The sequence below is a fragment of the Rasamsonia emersonii genome (assembly GCF_000968595.1).
Source record: "Rasamsonia emersonii CBS 393.64 chromosome Unknown ctg1118621760112, whole genome shotgun sequence".
Classification (NCBI taxonomy): domain Eukaryota; kingdom Fungi; phylum Ascomycota; class Eurotiomycetes; order Eurotiales; family Trichocomaceae; genus Rasamsonia; species Rasamsonia emersonii.
In genome coordinates this window covers 36,661-53,302 of record NW_013563177.1, presented here as the reverse complement: position 1 = coordinate 53,302, position 16,642 = coordinate 36,661, and the positions used below count along the sequence as shown (strand labels likewise).

At 52.0% G+C, this 16,642-nt stretch overlaps 6 protein-coding genes across 6 annotated transcripts; 3 read left to right on the top strand and 3 right to left on the bottom strand.

Moving 5' to 3' along the window:
* Positions 1-3,390: 3,390 nt before the first annotated feature.
* Positions 3,391-4,442, top strand: T310_4416 (uncharacterized protein; the record flags this gene model as incomplete). Its single annotated transcript, XM_013472703.1, has 2 exons — positions 3,391-3,418; positions 3,898-4,442. The coding sequence occupies 2 exons, from the start codon at positions 3,391-3,393 to the stop codon at positions 4,440-4,442; spliced, it is 573 nt and encodes a 190-aa protein (XP_013328157.1).
* Positions 4,443-4,679: 237 nt separating this feature from the next.
* Positions 4,680-5,614, bottom strand: T310_4415 (Protein fmp52-1, mitochondrial Precursor; the record flags this gene model as incomplete). The annotated part of the gene is made up of 3 exons (XM_013472702.1): positions 4,680-4,761; positions 4,823-5,496; positions 5,576-5,614. 3 exons carry the CDS (start codon positions 5,612-5,614, stop codon positions 4,680-4,682), a joined length of 795 nt encoding a protein of 264 aa, XP_013328156.1.
* Positions 5,615-6,034: 420 nt separating this feature from the next.
* Positions 6,035-9,154, top strand: T310_4414 (NADPH--hemoprotein reductase; the record flags this gene model as incomplete). Its single annotated transcript, XM_013472701.1, has 1 exon — positions 6,035-9,154. The coding sequence occupies one exon, from the start codon at positions 6,035-6,037 to the stop codon at positions 9,152-9,154; it is 3,120 nt and encodes a 1,039-aa protein (XP_013328155.1).
* A 365-nt stretch (positions 9,155-9,519) lies between these two features.
* On the bottom strand, positions 9,520-10,791 carry T310_4413 (tRNA methyltransferase; the record flags this gene model as incomplete). The annotated part of the gene is made up of 1 exon (XM_013472700.1): positions 9,520-10,791. One exon carries the CDS (start codon positions 10,789-10,791, stop codon positions 9,520-9,522), a length of 1,272 nt encoding a protein of 423 aa, XP_013328154.1.
* A 287-nt stretch (positions 10,792-11,078) lies between these two features.
* T310_4412 (RNA helicase) lies at positions 11,079-13,485 on the top strand (the record flags this gene model as incomplete). Its single annotated transcript, XM_013472699.1, has 3 exons — positions 11,079-11,324; positions 11,421-12,554; positions 12,613-13,485. The coding sequence occupies 3 exons, from the start codon at positions 11,079-11,081 to the stop codon at positions 13,483-13,485; spliced, it is 2,253 nt and encodes a 750-aa protein (XP_013328153.1).
* Positions 13,486-14,137: 652 nt separating this feature from the next.
* T310_4411 (uncharacterized protein) lies at positions 14,138-14,644 on the bottom strand (the record flags this gene model as incomplete). The annotated part of the gene is made up of 4 exons (XM_013472698.1): positions 14,138-14,181; positions 14,215-14,265; positions 14,348-14,374; positions 14,443-14,644. 4 exons carry the CDS (start codon positions 14,642-14,644, stop codon positions 14,138-14,140), a joined length of 324 nt encoding a protein of 107 aa, XP_013328152.1.
* Between the last annotated feature and the right edge of the window lie 1,998 nt (positions 14,645-16,642).

The window sequence follows — 16,642 nt, the reverse complement described above, 5'->3', positions numbered from 1 at the left end:
AACTTGCCGGTGCTCTTCCCCGGCTACAGATTGATAGGCCAAAGACTGACGAAGGTCAATTGACGATGCTTTGTATTTGAGGTGACGATGCTTTGTATTTGAGGTTTGGGGATGAAGCTCTATGGCGAGGACCTGACTTTGTGATTTGTGATTTATGCTAAGAGTCTTCTTTCTGAAACTGGACTCGATGAATGAACAGGGAATCCTCTGCCTATGGTGGGCTCATTCGCCATATTTATGTTTCGAGACCTTCAGTCCATTTGCCATTTGTCCCCGCGACCCCCCGCTGTTTACCGACGCGTGCCCAAGCTGTGTGGGTGTTTATCACGAACCATCATTTACGCTTCCCATGTTTGTTACTCATATCTAGTTCGACTGCAGTGATCGTTGTTCGGGTGGAGTCGCAAGACACCAAACGATATCGTTGGTTCTGATCGTCATCATCATCTTACCGGCTGCCTCACATATGCATGTCTAGCAGACTGTGGTGTTGCGGTGTCCAGTCTTTTCTTCCGCCTGCATATCTGAAAATCCCTCAATATCCGGTGAACCTCTTACCTGCGGGATGTGACCGTCGCAGCACCAATTCAATCATCACTGTCAATGTCTTCGCTTTCCGAATGGAGATGCTCACCGGTGATCAGGCTTTCTCTTGTGAGATCGCATTGGTCAGGTCACCCTGCATGATCGCTGTTGATGTGTGTCTTCCTCCTAAAAGTTTGAGAAATCCTGTTGTCAGGGGTGAACCTTGCTCTTTCGACCGACGAAAGCCACATTATCATTTCTTTCAATGAATGATAGTCAATATCTCTGAACTGGGATCTAATGCCCCCCACTCTCATGCCCTAACCCGTTCGCTCGTTCTTCCCCCCTCCTCTGGTGGCCAATTACACTTGGGTAGTGCTATGAGATGGCAAGCCTTGGTTTAGTCTTCAGAACTGAGTCGAAACCCCTTTTCCAATCGGTGACAACCGGATGCAACGCGTCCCAAACTTCGTGACCTCAGAAACACCGATGTTGTGTTCATCCATGTGGAACGCATGCTCAACCGAGCAGTGACTTCTATCGTCATGGCACATCCTATTCCAATCATCGGACACATGGAAGTCCCATCGCTATCAATTGGTCTTACCATTGTTGTGAACCTTCATGGTGGATATGCGAACTAGTCTTCGTGATCCCAGCCACGGAGGATATTGTCTTGTCACCACCTTGGTCCCCCGTCCTTGCTGGTTTTCTGGTTTCCACATCCAATGGCGAGATACGGAAACCTTATGCAGGCATCCAAGGCAAACTCTTTCAGCTGATCAATGACATCTGCACATGGGTAATCCCGCATGGGCTCCTGTTCAAGTGCACGGTTCGCGCTCTCCCTGTTGACACAACCCTGTCCGACACGGGCCAGGCTGCGGCTCGGGGCAAAGCGGACATCCCCGTCTCTCAAATGAGACGACTGGTGTTCAAATCATATGCATCTGCGCTAGACCTTGGACGCTCTCTGACGTGGCAGGTTACGTCTGGTCAAGGAGGTGTGATTTGAGCTCTCCTGGTCGCATTTCATCAGAATCATTAGAGATGGTCGTTCCATTATCTAGCTGATACGCGATGTCAACGATGAATAACCCAATCTGTTCCTGTTGTGAATCTAACACTCACCCCGCTTTTACGAGTCGTTGATTGTTGTTCCTGCGAGGGCATTGTTGCGAAATGTTGATATCACTCTGGAGCAGTGAGCGCTGGGCTCTCATCACTGGCTACCATAACGGGATTGATAATTGGCTCGGCCTCTCTGCAAGGCTCGCAACAGTGAGACAATAGAAATGACCAGGCCTTAGAGGTATGCAGAAGCCATCTGTCTCGGTTACGAGTACCACCTACTCGATTCGCCACCCTCTGGCGTTGCCTCGGGTGTTCGTTTTCTTTCAGAGAATTTTAACCCTGTGCTCTTGGACTGCCTGCATCTAGAATCCCGGGCATCGGCCGAGAATGCTGCAGGAAAATGAGAACCTATCATCCAATTGGAAGTTGCTTTGCAAGAAATGCTGGAAAGACCATGGGACACCAGTGTCTGGTTGCCCTCCCTGGGAGGTTTGGATCCGTTTCGGCATTTTGAACGTTGAATTTGGATTCCAACTCCACCTGCATCACTCCGAGCGGCCGGAGTTGTTTGACTCTCGTGATCGGAGAGTGAACGGGGCTTCCCGCACCTCCCGCATGCAAACCCTCTACCCGTGACAAATAGTATAGGTCAGAAAGATCAAGAAATATTTAAGGTGCAAGTGCATTTACTGGCTGATCGTGTAATGCAGTGGATTGGTTCCCAGTTTGTGACCATGTCGTCTTTCGCCCCACGACAGTGTCCAATGATGACATGACCCTGATCCTTCCCGCAGATATGCAGCTAAAAATGTTCCCCTTGCCAGTCCCAAACACTATGGTGGATTTCCATTACCGATCAGAGAACCTATCTTCACGAGCTTCCCTGCAGGTGCTTGCGGGGATGCCTCCAGGGTATATGCATTGGAGTATACTTAACACCCAAGACAGACAAAGTCCACTTACTCGCATCTCCCTTCGCCGAAGCGCGTGGGACAACAAGAACTTCTCGAGTCACCAACGCGTCGTTGTTAGTGGATGTTCATTGGAGCCACATAATCCTCTATTTCTCCCGAACTTCTTTCCTTTTCTTAAGCCCTGCAGCTGTAACAGCGGCGCGGACAGGGATTCCAGCCTGAAGTCATTGTACAGCTGGCGTACCACTACGGGTACAACGTTTTCGCCCTGGGCGCAGCTGTCACAGCACACATGATGCGAACACGCTGAGTCTGTTGAATTCTATTTCTCATCACCGTGGATTCGGACATCTAATATCATGGCAAACCGTAGCATGGTCGGATCATTCGGATGTGCCCTTACCAAGCTGTGAAAGTGGCGTTCTTCTTCAGGTCTTTCGACTCAACTGCGCCGCAGACGCAATGCCTGTCTAGTCTGTGCTTGAGATTACACGATAACGCGTGCTTTGTAATGCGTGTTCAGACACGCACACGCTCTTGAGCCTCAGTCTCGTCTCCATAAACGGATTCGACTAACTCTGTTGACGTGGCTTTCACTGCTTTCATGGATGGCACATGCTATGAAAGCTCGTTCATATTGGACACCATGATATGATGATCCTATCTGTTGTCACATTCAAGGGGATGTTCCTGTGACAGACAGTTGCAGCGGCATCTTCGAGGGTCTGTAAACGGAGTGTACTAACCAGAGGCCATCTAGTACTGGTACAAATCCGCCTGACCATTATAGAACATTGTTAGGTAGCTTTTCCTCCCTCCAAGGATTTCTCCCACTTTTTAACAGACTTCTCACTGTGAGAAATGAGGCGAGATAAAGATGCTCAAGCTCGACATACCTCAAAGTTGTAAGAATCAAATAGATTCATTTCTAATCTCACCGTTGTTATCCACAAAAAAAAGTATTACTGTTTAATATCTCCAAAGAATCCTTAACACAGTGACTACTGACTAGGGTTGTACTTGTGTTGATATCCAGCACGTGACCAACAGGGGAACGCCGAGGGTCTCGACGCTGACCGTGCAGCGGTGACGTCAACATGACCTGCCGAAAATGGTTATCGTCTTCTATCGTCTGCAGAAAATACCTATCATTTCTGGTTCCCAATTGTTGTATAGAGCCCCCACAAAATTCTCATTTTTATTTTTTGCTTTCATTTTTTCTCCGATCAGTTTACATTCATATCTCTTAGAATTCAGCCCTCTTCTACATACAAAATCGTCAATTGAAACCGAAGGGGGTCTACAATCTATTCGATTTTTTACCTCCTAGACAACAGAACATAATAGTTACTATTACCTTTAGGTACCTAACCTACATACATAGGTATGAATAGCGCCCTCCGTCAAACTGCCATCAACGGCAGCAAAGTCATCCGTCGGTCTTCTCTGCTCCTCCAGACCGCCGTCCAAGTCGCCCAACCCAATAATCCTCCGTCTGCTACTACGACAGCAACACTTCACCACCACCAACACCACCCGTTGGAACGAGCGTTCCACACATCAACGCCAGTCCGGGACACGGAGCATCACGAGAAAGACGTAGGGGGCCTGATAGACCGCAACACGCTGAACCCGTTGCGCAGCGAGTACTCCAAGTCCGGAACAGACGATGAGGTGGCCACTCACCAGGTGGCCTTTGATCCCGACAACACAGCGCCCGAGGACGAGGTCGATGCCGCGGGACACGAGTCCCGGCGTCGCGGGAATACGAGCAATCCGCTCGATGTGAGTCCTGGCAATCAAGAGGTCAGCAAGGCGCGCGATCCCATGGAGGGCGGAGCGGAGCATGGTGTGGAAAAAGGCCCAAGTGCTCAAGGATGGACAAGGAAGCGAAGGCCGGTGAATACCGGAGGGGTCCAGCAATCATGATATCCTCTTTTTAATTTTTTTTAATTTCGCTGTAGGCAGTTGCATATCATGTGAAACATAGAAAGGCGGCAGTTCTGGCATTGTGGAGTCTTTTGCATTCTCCATTTGGAAAACAGAAAAAATAAGACTGAATGATGAGGAGACGTGGCCTATCATGACTAAGGGGCATCTTTCTCGGTTCATGCATCATCGTCCATGTTATATAAGAACACGTGTTCTGTACATACATACCGACACTCAGACGGACAATTTGTCTGTCTGTCTGGTGCAAGGAATAACGGCGGCCCATGTCATCACGTCGTATGCAATTGGAATAAAACTTAAGGATATAGAGTATACAGCGCACTTAATCAAATGAACACCCAGTGATCAGATCTCACGAGTTCTTCCACTCCGTCTGGCCAAGGCGAATGATGTCGGCCCCATGCAGGACCCAGACCTTTTCACTACCAGCGGGGACATCTCCATCAAGTGCTTTGAGGCCAGCACTGACTGCGGCCCTGGCGATGACATCGGCGTCTTGGGCCCAGCCATTCTTCAAAGACGAGTGCACCTTGCCTGCGACCCCGGCAACGAAGCGAAATACTGCTTCGGCAGGACGACTCTCCTCACGTTGGCCGGCAATCAAACCGGGCCGGAGAATGACGGTGTGCTCAAACCCCAGTCCTTTGACAGCCTCCTCAAGCTCGCCCTTCATTCGAGAGTAGGGAATCACGGACGAGGGGTTGGCCCCCGACGAAGAAATAAGAACATACACCCGGGCTCCTGCATCGCGTGCGGCGCGGGCCAGCTCGAGGTTGAGGTCGTGGTCGAGCTTGTACTGGTTCTCGAATCCTCCGGCGGCAGCCCGTGTCGTTCCCAGAGCGGACATGAAGATGGACGGCGGAGGGGCTAGTGCAGCCACCTGGGCCGCCCAGCGGGAAGTATCTCCATCGACAAAGGTTGTCAGCTTCGCCTGCGGAGCGGATGCAGCAATGGGTGGTGTCCGGCGGGAGATGCTATCGACACGGGCGACGGATGGATGGCCAAGCAAGGTAGACAAGATATGCGAACCCTAGTCATCAATGATGTGCATTAGCTGCTTAGGAAGCTCCGCCACGGGGAACAGGACAAACCACGGGGATTCAACTTACCACCATGCCGGTGGAACCTATGAGGGAGATGTTCGCCATGGTTAAACAAGTCAATTCCAGAAACTGACCCTATGTCCAGCTCGTGTACAATGGCTTTTGCTTGATGCAGAGGGTGGAAGGGATGAAACGCGCGCATGCATGCATCGCGCTCCTTACAAATGGACCTCCGTCCGAAAAGGGAAAGCTCTACTGGCTCGACACGTGATTACTGCACGGTCATCAATACTGCCGGCTTACACCGCCTTTGGTGGGCGGTCCTTATCGATAAGAAATTGCGTGATCGCCGCTAGCCGTCTTTGGAAGGTGCCCCTGTTCTCGGCCGACCCGCTGACAGTACTGCCGGAATATTTTCCCCCAGTATGAAAAATTTCCCATCAATTGCTCTCTTTTCTTCTCTATACTCTCTCTCCATACTCGTGCCTGATATCCTGGTACCCCCATATCGATATCAGCGACACGATGGGCGCGGCACCTGAGCTCTCGGCCATTTCTGGCCCGACCTACGTTACTGCCCAGACCCTCATCCAGCAGGTCGCCTATGCACTCTCCGACAAGATTTTCTCCTACTCTCCTGAGTCCTTCGATCTTGATTCGGCCGTCCGTGAGTGGGCTTCGCGTCGCGAGAGCAATGCCAATGGCGAACCTACTGCCGTCCAGACCCTTGAGACTCGCCAGGGCGCTGGTTCCATCGCTCTCGGTTACCTGTTCTCTCGTGACTTTGACCTGAAGAAGCGCCATGTTCCTCAGAGCATCCTGGCTTCGTCGGCCACTCTGCCGTACTTGCGAGGGTCGTTGGAGCAGCTGTCTCTGCTGTACTCGGTTGCTAGTCCTGTCGTGACCCATGTGGCAGCCGGTGACTATGCGAATGACCGTCTTGTTTCCGACTATGTCACGGCACTGAACCTCGCTGAGGAGCTCGGTCTTGGCCTGATCTCCAGCTCCTCTGCTCACGAGGCTCAGCACATGGCGCTCCTGGCGACCCTGGTGGCTTCCTTTTTGCCGTCCATCCACATTTATGACGGTGTGCGTGTTGGCCACGAGACTACTCGTGTCATTGATGTCCTCGACCAGACTGGCCTGAACCGCAGCTATCAGGCTATCCGACAGGGCTTGTCGGACACGCGAATTAAGCATCTCGATGACCAGGGCAAGGTTTTGGAGATCCTTCAGAGCCTGAACAGCGAACTGGGTACCGACTATGGGTTGTTTGAATACCACGGTCACGCCGAGCCAACTTCTGTTTTGGTGGCCTTTGGTACGGTTGAGGCGTCCCTGACGTCCCAGGTTGCGCGTTCTCTAGCAAAGGACGGTGCCCGGGTCGGTGTGGTCAATGTGCGCGTCTACCGGCCCTTCGTGGAGGAGGAGTTTCTCCGTGTGCTTCCAAAATCCACGAAGACCGTTGGTGTCCTCGGCCAGGTTCGCGACGAGCAGGCTGTCCAAGAGGAGGGCGTTCACTCATCCCTCTACGATGATATTCTGGCGGCCTTGACCTTTGCCAGTGACCGCCCTCAGGCCCCTGCCTGCATCGAGATTAAGTATGATCGCTCCCACCAGTGGACGACGCTCAATATTGCGGCGGCGTTCCAGCGCGTGGCAGACAAGCCAATCTTGCAAGATGTCAAGGATCCTGCTCCCCTCCAGCTTCTCAACCCCGCGACGGTGCAGGAGTACACTTTCTGGGATGTGGACGACACCCCATCTGCTCAGGCGGCTGCGGTGCTTGGCCAGGCTCTGGCTACGGATTCTGCCATTAACGTGACCACAAGTACGGTCTATAACAATCTGATTCAGGGCGGCCTGGTCCGCGTGGACATTCGCAAGAGTACCAAGATCCTGGATGCGCCGTACGCGGTAGATGCGGCAGACGTTGTATATGTTGGAAACGTCAAGATCTTGGGCGATGTTGATGTCCTTGCCTCTGTGAAGGACAGCGGCAAAGTTATTGTGAGCGCTCCAGGCGTGAAGGATGATGAGCTGGAGAAGAAACTTCCCGCGAGTTTCAGGCAGGCGCTTGCTAAACGGCACATCTCGCTCTTCATTGCGGATCCGGCTATTGCTGGAGACAACCTGGAGCCCGTTGTTTTGCAGGCGTCCTTCCTGCGGGTTGCTGTACCCTCGTTTGAGCAGTCGAAGTTGGCAACTATTGCCAAGAACTCCGATGCTCTGGTGAATGTGACGAAGGATCTCGATAAGATTTTGCGACAGGTTGAGGTTCCTGAGTCGTGGAGCACAACCGAAGAGGCGGCCGAAGCGCCTCAACCCCCTGAGCGTATTTCTGCGACCAGTTTCGTGCCATTCGATAAGAACGAGGCGGAACCTCCAGCGGTCCTCAAGGACTGGAAGACGATCGCGAAAGGTCTGGCTTTCAAGGAAGCGTATGGCACCCGGGCTGCTCTCCGTCCAGACCTTAACACCAAGACGTACACTGTTCGTGTCAAGGAGAACCGCCGACTTACTCCTGTCACCTACGACCGAAACATCTTCCACATCGAGTTCGATTTGGGCGATTCCGGACTCAAATACGACATCGGAGAAGCACTTGGCGTGCACGCTGAGAACGATGCGGAAGATGTCATGGAATTCATCAAGTTCTACGGCCTCAACCCAGATGAGATCGTCGAGGTCCCGAGCCGTGAGGATGATTCTGTCCTGGAGAACCGTACTGTGTTCCAGGCCCTTGCGCAGAATGTTGACATCTTCGGTCGCCCACCAAAGCGCTTCTACGAGGCTCTCTCCGAGTTCGCCACAGACGAGAAGGAGAAGAAAAAACTCCTGGCCCTGGGTGGACCCGAAGGTGCAGCCGAGTTCAAGAAACGTGCCGAAGTCGACACTGTCACGTACGCGGATATTCTGCAGGAGTTCCCATCTGCCCACCCGAGCTTCCACGACCTTGTGCGAATTGTCGGCCCATTGAAGCGTCGTGAGTATTCGATCGCTTCCTGCCAGAAGGTTACCCCAACCAGTGTGGCCTTGATGATCGTCGTCGTGAACTGGGTCGATTCCCGAGGACGCCAACGCATTGGCCAGGCCACACGGTACCTCAGCAGGCTCCAACCTGGGGCACCTGTCACCGTCAGTGTCAAGTCCAGCGTTATGAAACTGCCACCCCGTTCGACTCAGCCAATTATCATGGCTGGTCTCGGTACTGGTCTAGCACCATTCCGCGCCTTTGTGCAGCACCGTGCCCTCGAGAAGGCTCAGGGCAAGGAGATTGGCTCTGTCCTGCTGTACATGGGATCGCGACACCAGCGCGAGGAGTACTGCTACGGTGAAGAATGGGAGGCCTACCAGGCGGCCGGTGTGATCACCTTGTTGGGCCGCGCGTTCTCACGTGACCAGCCACAGAAGATCTACATCCAAGATCGCATGCGCCAGACCCTGCCGGAGATCATCCAGGCGTACATCCGCGAAGAGGGTGCATTCTACCTGTGTGGTCCGACCTGGCCGGTCCCCGATGTCACCGCCGTGCTGGAAGAGGCGATTGCCACGGAGGCTAAGGCCACTGGCAAGAAGGTGGAGCCTCGCAAGGAGATCGAGAAGTTGAAGGAGCAGGAGAGATACGTTCTGGAAGTCTACTAGACTGAAAAGCGTCGTGATGTATATACGTCTGACAAGTACGAGCATTAGCGATGGCTGATACCTCAGTCATGCATGATGCCATGTAAGAGGAAAACGTCACATTAGACTGCATTGCATCCAGCCAATATATTTTCATCTCAATTCCGACCTTTTTTCTGTCATATCGCTATATACATTTCGTCAAGGCTTCAACCACCCAGGGTATCTCTAGTATTTATTCTATTTCTCGTATCCGCCCAACCCTCTCTATTCCGGTAATAAACTCACTGTCCGCTCTGCAGTAAGCGATCATAATGCACGCAGATGAGACGCTTCTAGAAATGTAATAGAGAAAAATATTTTTTTTCTGAACCGCAGCCCCTGGCTCAGGCACGCCCTATAGTACCTAGCTTGGTCTTTCCGTAGGCACCGCCCTTTTCCCGCCTCAACTCCAGCGCTCTTCGATACGGAGGCGCTGTGGGAGGCTGTACGGGATCCAGGCTGACATGGCCTTCTGGCAAGGAGTAAGAGGCGTCTGAATCCCACGAGGACAGGTCTCCGCAGGCTATGAATGGGGGAATCCAGCGCGACTCGTGCGGTGGGCGGAGGTCAGCTGGATCTGTCAAGGGTTTCAACACCCGAGTCTGCGTCAGATGGTTGGGGCCAGTGTGCGTCATGTCTGTGGCTGACGGCTCCATTTCGGATTGTTGCTCCTCCTGTTCGGCTTCGTCAGGAATCTCGACTCCTACTGTGCCGTCTTCATTGAGCTTAGGTGCGGCAGCGCCGCCGAACAGCGGATTCTGGAGGGCGCGTATCCCGCTCCCTTGACTAGTCTCTGGGGGAATGAAGCCCTCACAGACAACGAATGCCTCGAGACTGCTGGCGCGACTGCTGCGCGGCTTGGCGACCGACACCTTCTCAAAGACCGTCCGCAGCTGCGCGTAGATCAGGTCGACGTCGCGCCCACGGAAGATCTTGGCGACGAACTTGCCGCCGGGACGAAGCACGCCGATGGCCAGGTTCAGAGCTGAGTAGAGCAGCTGCGACTGGATGTATATATCAAGATCGTGGAGGCCTGTCACGTCCGGCGCGCCGTCGGACAGGACCAGATCGACGGGGTGAGGGTGGCGAGAGGCAAAAGTCTGCTTTGATGTAGACGGAGATGTAGTATTCTCGTCGTAGTCTTCAGGGTCCAGAGCACGAAGGAGGAGAGGGATCGTCGACGGATGGGTAATGTCCGCCTTCAGGGTAGTGATGCCCTCCAGCGGGGCCATCGGCTGGAGGTCGATAGAGACGATCTTGACATTTTTCCTGGGCTTGAGAACCGTCGACTCGTCTTCACTCTCATCTTCTTCTGCTTCGGCTTCTGCCCCTTTCTCCAGCCGTTCCAGGGCCTTCTTCTCCCGCCGTCTCTTTTCCAGCCACGCCCGTCGTCCGAAGCTCTCTCCCTTGATCAGCACGCGGCTGAGCACCTGGCTCCAGCTGCCCGGTGCAGCACAGAGATCGACGACGCGAGTCACGCTATCCGGATCTGCATGTGCGAAGAGGTCGAATTGCTCGTCGATCTGGATCAGCTTGAAAGCAGAGCGTGCGCGCCAGTTCTGCTCCTTGGCGAGCCGGTAGTAGGCGTCGCGCTTGTCCTTGGAGGACTTGCCCATCGTCCCCCGGATGGATTAGCTGACAGCCGGAGTATCAAGATAACCAACTATATTTTGCTTTTGTGTTGCCCTGTAAATTGTAAAGAGTACCTGTAGCGGCGTGATCATGCGGCGGTCTCTTTTTTCGCATGTGGGGAAAATGCGATAAGATCGGACGGTGGGCGGAGAAAGCAGCAACTTTTTTTCTGCCGCAACAGAAAAACGTCAATCCACGGCGTACCTCCGCCGACAAGCGACAGGACAACGCGGCCAATTTTGAGTCTATTTTCCTTCTGCAGTTACAAAGAATGGGTACGAAACGCGAGCGCGATCATCAAGGCGCAACAGGAAAATCGAAGAAGAGGCAGAAGGTGGAGAAGCCTGCGAATGGCGCGGATGCAGACACCGACCGGCTCCTCGGAGTAGACGAGCTCGACTGGAAGGAGGTCCAGCTTCCAGATCGACTGGATGATGCGGGAGGCTTCTTTGGGCTGGAAGAGATTGAGGGGGTGGACATTGTGCGGCCACAGGGCGGTGGTGAGGTCAAATTCAAGGTTGGTCTACAGTGCTGAAGCATGCTTTATGCCTTTATTCTTTACTCCTCCATAAGCTGACTCTCGGTCAAGGCCGCAGGAAATAAACCCCTAAAGTCTATTCTGAAGAAGCCTGCTGTTGAAAAAGAGGAAACAAGTTATGACGACGAGGAATGGACTGGATTTAGCGACGAGGAGCCTGCAACGGAAAGCCAGCCCACTGAGACATCGCAGAAGGATCAAAAGGATGTCGCAAAGGAGAGCAAGGACAAAAAGAGTGAAAAGCCGCTGAAAAAGAAAAATGCCGCTGAAAAGCCCCAAAATCAAGGTATCCAATCTGGTTTGTCGTTTGAAGCTCTTCAGTATGAGGAGGAAGATGGGGTAGACGTCTCCGCATGGGATTCTTTGGGACTCTCGCCGTCTATTCAGACGGGTCTTTCAAAGCTGAAGTTCAGCAGCCCTACACCTGTTCAGAAAGCCTGCATACCAGAGATCTTAGCGGGCCACGACGTCATCGGGAAAGCCGCGACAGGATCAGGCAAAACGCTTGCCTTTGGCATACCCATCTTGGAGCAGTACTTGGATCGCAGCAGGGAAAAGCACGCCGATATGGACAAGAAGGAGTCAGAACCTATTGCTCTGATCCTGTCCCCTACGCGAGAGCTGGCGCACCAATTGGCGAAACATATCGGTGCTCTCAACACCCACACTCCAGATGCAAACGCCAAGATCGCCCTGCTGACCGGCGGGTTGTCGATACAGAAGCAGCAGAGGCTGCTTGCTGATGCAGATATTGTGATTGGCACGCCGGGCAGAGTTTGGGAGATCCTCAGTACAGGACATGGCTTGATTCGGAAAATGAAGCAGATCAGGTTCCTCGTCGTCGATGAGGCCGACAGGCTTCTCAGTGAAGGTCACTTCAAGGAGGTGGAGGAAATCCTGAATGCGCTTGATCGGACAGAGGACAATGGTTTTCCGGACGAATCGCAATCGGAGGATGACGACAATAGTCAGAACCAAAGACAAACCCTCGTTTTCTCTGCGACATTCCACAGGGGATTGCAGCAGAAATTAGCTGGAAAAGGACGATTTGTGAACAACGACCTGATGAACAAGAAGGAATCAATGGAATATCTGTTAGAGAAACTCAATTTCCGTGAAGAGCGGCCCAAGTTCATTGATATCAACCCCGTCTCCCAGATGGCAGAAGGATTGAAGGAAGGGATCGTCCAATGCGCAGCTATGGAGAAGGTGTGTCTGCATAACATGTTTCGAATAGAAGAGTCTCCCTCTCTAACAATTCTTGCAGGATCTCTACCTATACACACTTCTGCTTTACCATCCAGGCCACCGGACTCTGGTCTTCACCAATTCGATATCCGCCGTCCGTCGCCTCGTCCAGTTCCTTCAAACTCTGAGAATTCCCGCAATCGCTCTGCACTCGAATATGGAGCAGAAAGCCCGACTTCGCTCTGTGGAAAAATTCTCTTCTCCATCGTCAGATCCTAGCTCCGTTCTGGTGGCGACTGATGTTGCAGCCCGTGGTCTGGACATCAAAGGAATCGACTTTGTCATCCACTATCACGTCCCACGCACCGCGGACATGTACGTCCACCGCTCCGGCCGCACTGCCCGTGCGGGGGCGCAGGGAAAGAGTATACTTATCTGCGCCCCCGAAGAAGTCGTTGGCGTTGCCCGGCTCGTTGCTAAAGTGCACGCCGAAGCAAACACCAACAAAGCAACCAAACGGAACCCACTCGAGTCCGTTGAGCTAGACAGCCGCATCGTCTCCCGTGTCCGCCCTCGGGTAAATCTCGCAAAGCGAATCACAGAATCCACAATGGCCAAGGAGAAGCTGTCCGCGGAGGAAAACTGGCTCCGGAACGCGGCCGAAGAACTAGGCGTGGAGTACGACAGCGAGGAATTCGAACAACAAGCCCGTCAGGCCAAAGGCAAGGGCCGCGGTCTCGGTCGTCACCAGCGGGAGAAGCAGGCAAGCAGCGTGACAAAGGAGCAGTTAGCCGCCATGAGGGCCGAGCTGAAGCAGATGCTGTCGAAGCGGATCAATGTCGGCGTCAGTGAGCGGTACATCACCGCAGGACGGGTCGATATCGAAGCACTATTGCGGGGAGAAGGGAACAACAAGACGTTTATCGGGCAGGTGGACGAGTTGGACTTCTAAAGAGATAGATGGAGCGAACTTCCTTAGGGCATTCTTTTTTTTCTTTCATGTGATACCTGTGTCGTTAGACTTTGTACTGTACGTATATACTATCTTCCTATCTATATTCGGACTCCGTTATGTGCTTTTTTTGTTCAAGTAGTAAAATATACCGGGTCTGGTTTTGTTCAAAGAGATAGAGCATCTAATTTTATGTAATGAACAAGCACAATATAATAGATGAAATATGTATTCCCATCCCAGTCTCCCGCAATGGACATAGTTCCTTCGTTTCTCTTCACTCTTTCTGTCCTCTTCACAACAGGGCCATAGGAACACGTTTTGCGGTTGCAAGGGGCAGGTGCTAGATGGACAAGACTAAATATGATAGATAGTTAGAAAAGGATGAAAGGATCATGAGAATATAGACTTAACTTAAAAATAAAAATCCAAACCGTATGGTGGGGGAGATTCTATCACCTTTGTCTGATCTACGGAGTATTAACGGTTTATTTTATAGGATCTCCTTTGACCCTTGAACTCCTAGATGCTAGCTAATTAACAGCCAAAAAAAAAAAGATCTCGCCTACGAAGGTAGATATTAGAGATCTGAGACGATGAAAAGTTTATATCAACCCTTTCCAGGGTTGGATCGCCCTAGATTCCCATGATTTCAGCTGATCTTCACCACCATCTTTAGTCTCGCCAAAGCTAGGACTAGGGATTCTAGTTTTTAGTAAAAGAACATACTCTGTAATCTGTAGATCGTCTTGTCTTCATCGTCTCCGTCGCACTGACAACCTATCAGTCTTGGAGAGCTGCGCCGCATCAACATCAATAGTCTGATTTATAGTTTGTTGTATGAGACGCCTTCAGGACATACCCTTTATATCGCCAATGTATTCGGGTTCTGAAGCACTATTAGGCAAAGCCGAATGAGAGCCATGCGTGTAGATTAATAATTGATAAAAAAAATACCTGAATTGCGGTTGTGTTGGAATGGGATCTTTCCATTTTTGGAACCGTCTGCATGGCTCATTGTGGAGACGGCAGGGGCCGTAGCATAAACGTCGTTAGTACTCCGTACGAGTATATTAGACGGTATTTGTTGCTTGGAGAAATCGATCGACTGTGAGAGCTTCAGCTGATGGTAGCAAATACTGCTAGCTGTAGTCCTCATTACAGCAGGTCCTCCTCGCGCTGCGAATTGTAAAACCGCAAGCAACTGGTGGCCACGTGCGGGAAGTCCTGCCGAAAAGGCTGCCTGCTAAACCTTCTAATCTCGGTTCTATCGGCGTCAAATGACCTATTGAGTTTTTAGCAGGGGTCGACACTTCAAACCATCGATCAAAAAACAAGTCTGCTATCAGGACATCCAATTTCTCGACATGACGCATTTATAGGATGACCATCCTGAATACCTCTCTGCTTCGGGTACCAAACACGTAGCTCGAGAGCCTTTCCAGGGGGCTTGGCGGTATAGGCTGGTGACGTGGACAACTGCCAGCAAACTTCATCAACCTTTATTCTATCAAACTTCGCACAGTTCTCAATCCTCTGAGACCTTCCGGCGGTGCATCACAGATCAATTGCGTCCTGGATTGGATCAATGGGGCGATGGAGAGCAAGACTCCACAGGGAAATCACGACACCAATTCAGCACATAAGTCGGCCAATGCGGAGGGAGGAAACGACGCCTGTCCTAATCCAGGTACAGTCCAATCCACAACACCTGCATATATCACTGAAAAGGACTCATTGCCTATGACGAATCTCGACCACGACGTCCTGGAGCAATCGCAGCAGGATAATGGCGCTAGACATGAATTTTCAGTGTTAGTCGATTCACGGCTCTGTGGGGGAAAAAATGAGACGCCTGCATTGTATTCTCCAGGCATGTCTATGAACGGTCGAATAAAGCGGCGCAAGCTCACATGGAGACATATTCAGACTTACTCGGCAATTTTACCAAAATTCCAGAACCGCAGCACCAGGATCACCAGGATTTTGCAGATTGCGTCTAATGACCCGAAACAAGAGCGACGTGGGACAGAGAGCAATAATAGCAGCAGACGATCCCAGGGACCGCACCGGCGTGAAGTCACGACGGAGCTGCAATACGTCTCTCAACAAGACAATTGCGGATGGTTTTTTTTCTTTTATTCTGAAAGATTGTTGCAATCGAAGCCTCATGACACTCGAGGCTGGAAATGAGCCCGCCTATGTGAACGAGCACAGGTCTTTGTCCCTGGCAAGAACGACAGCGCCATTGTTACGCGCCAAGGGAAGCAGCAATCCTGCTTGCCAACAGGAAACCTTGCTGCCACGTGATCGACAAGCCTCAAATCGCCTTCTGGACAGGACTTCCTCCTCGTTGCCAGTTTCTTCTCAGAGAGAATATTCGCCGTCCAAATGATACGAGTGGGTTCCAATAAGCATTGCTCGTCTGCATGGACATGCTCTCCAGTGCAGCTCGCTTGGTTACGATTCTCAATGGCAACTCTTTCTCTACCATGGCCCGAAGAGATCGCCTTCGACTCGGCACAGGCACGACGTCGTAACAATGGTCTCGATAGTCCCTCTGTTGGCAGGCAAGGTGCCCTTTTATATCCCCGCAACTGCAGACGCAGATGGACCTGAAAGGAACTGCTACTGAAATTCGGGATGCCGCATTTCCAGAGGCTACTCTGTGTGCGTGGCCTATCAAATTACGCCTATGTAGCGGAAATCATCTCCGTCTCTATCTCAGGAACTCACTCGTCCGCCATGGAACAGCTTTTTGTCACCGATGGGTCCCGCCAAACAGCCTCCAAGACCCTTACCTCTCAGCGCGGTCGGTGGCCCCCCCGCTTCGGGTAATTTGATTTAGACATTGATGGCAGAAACTGGCAGAAGCACGCTTTAGGCTGGCTCCTGTGGCTAATGATATCCCGGTTTCTATTCGCCCCAACGAGGTGTTGATGCTGGACAGCGCGCTGGACAAGTCTGTCTCCAGGCGGTTGATTCGTCTGAAGTTGCCATTTTATACAACCAGCCTGTTGTCGAGGCTGGATGGGGCGGACAAAGAATGGTGCAGTCCTGAGCAAGCCTCCTGCACAAACCGTCCTCGAGTCTTTTGTCTCGACAGCCTGTCCTGCATGAAAATGTACTTAACACAACTACCCCGTGACAATTCTTA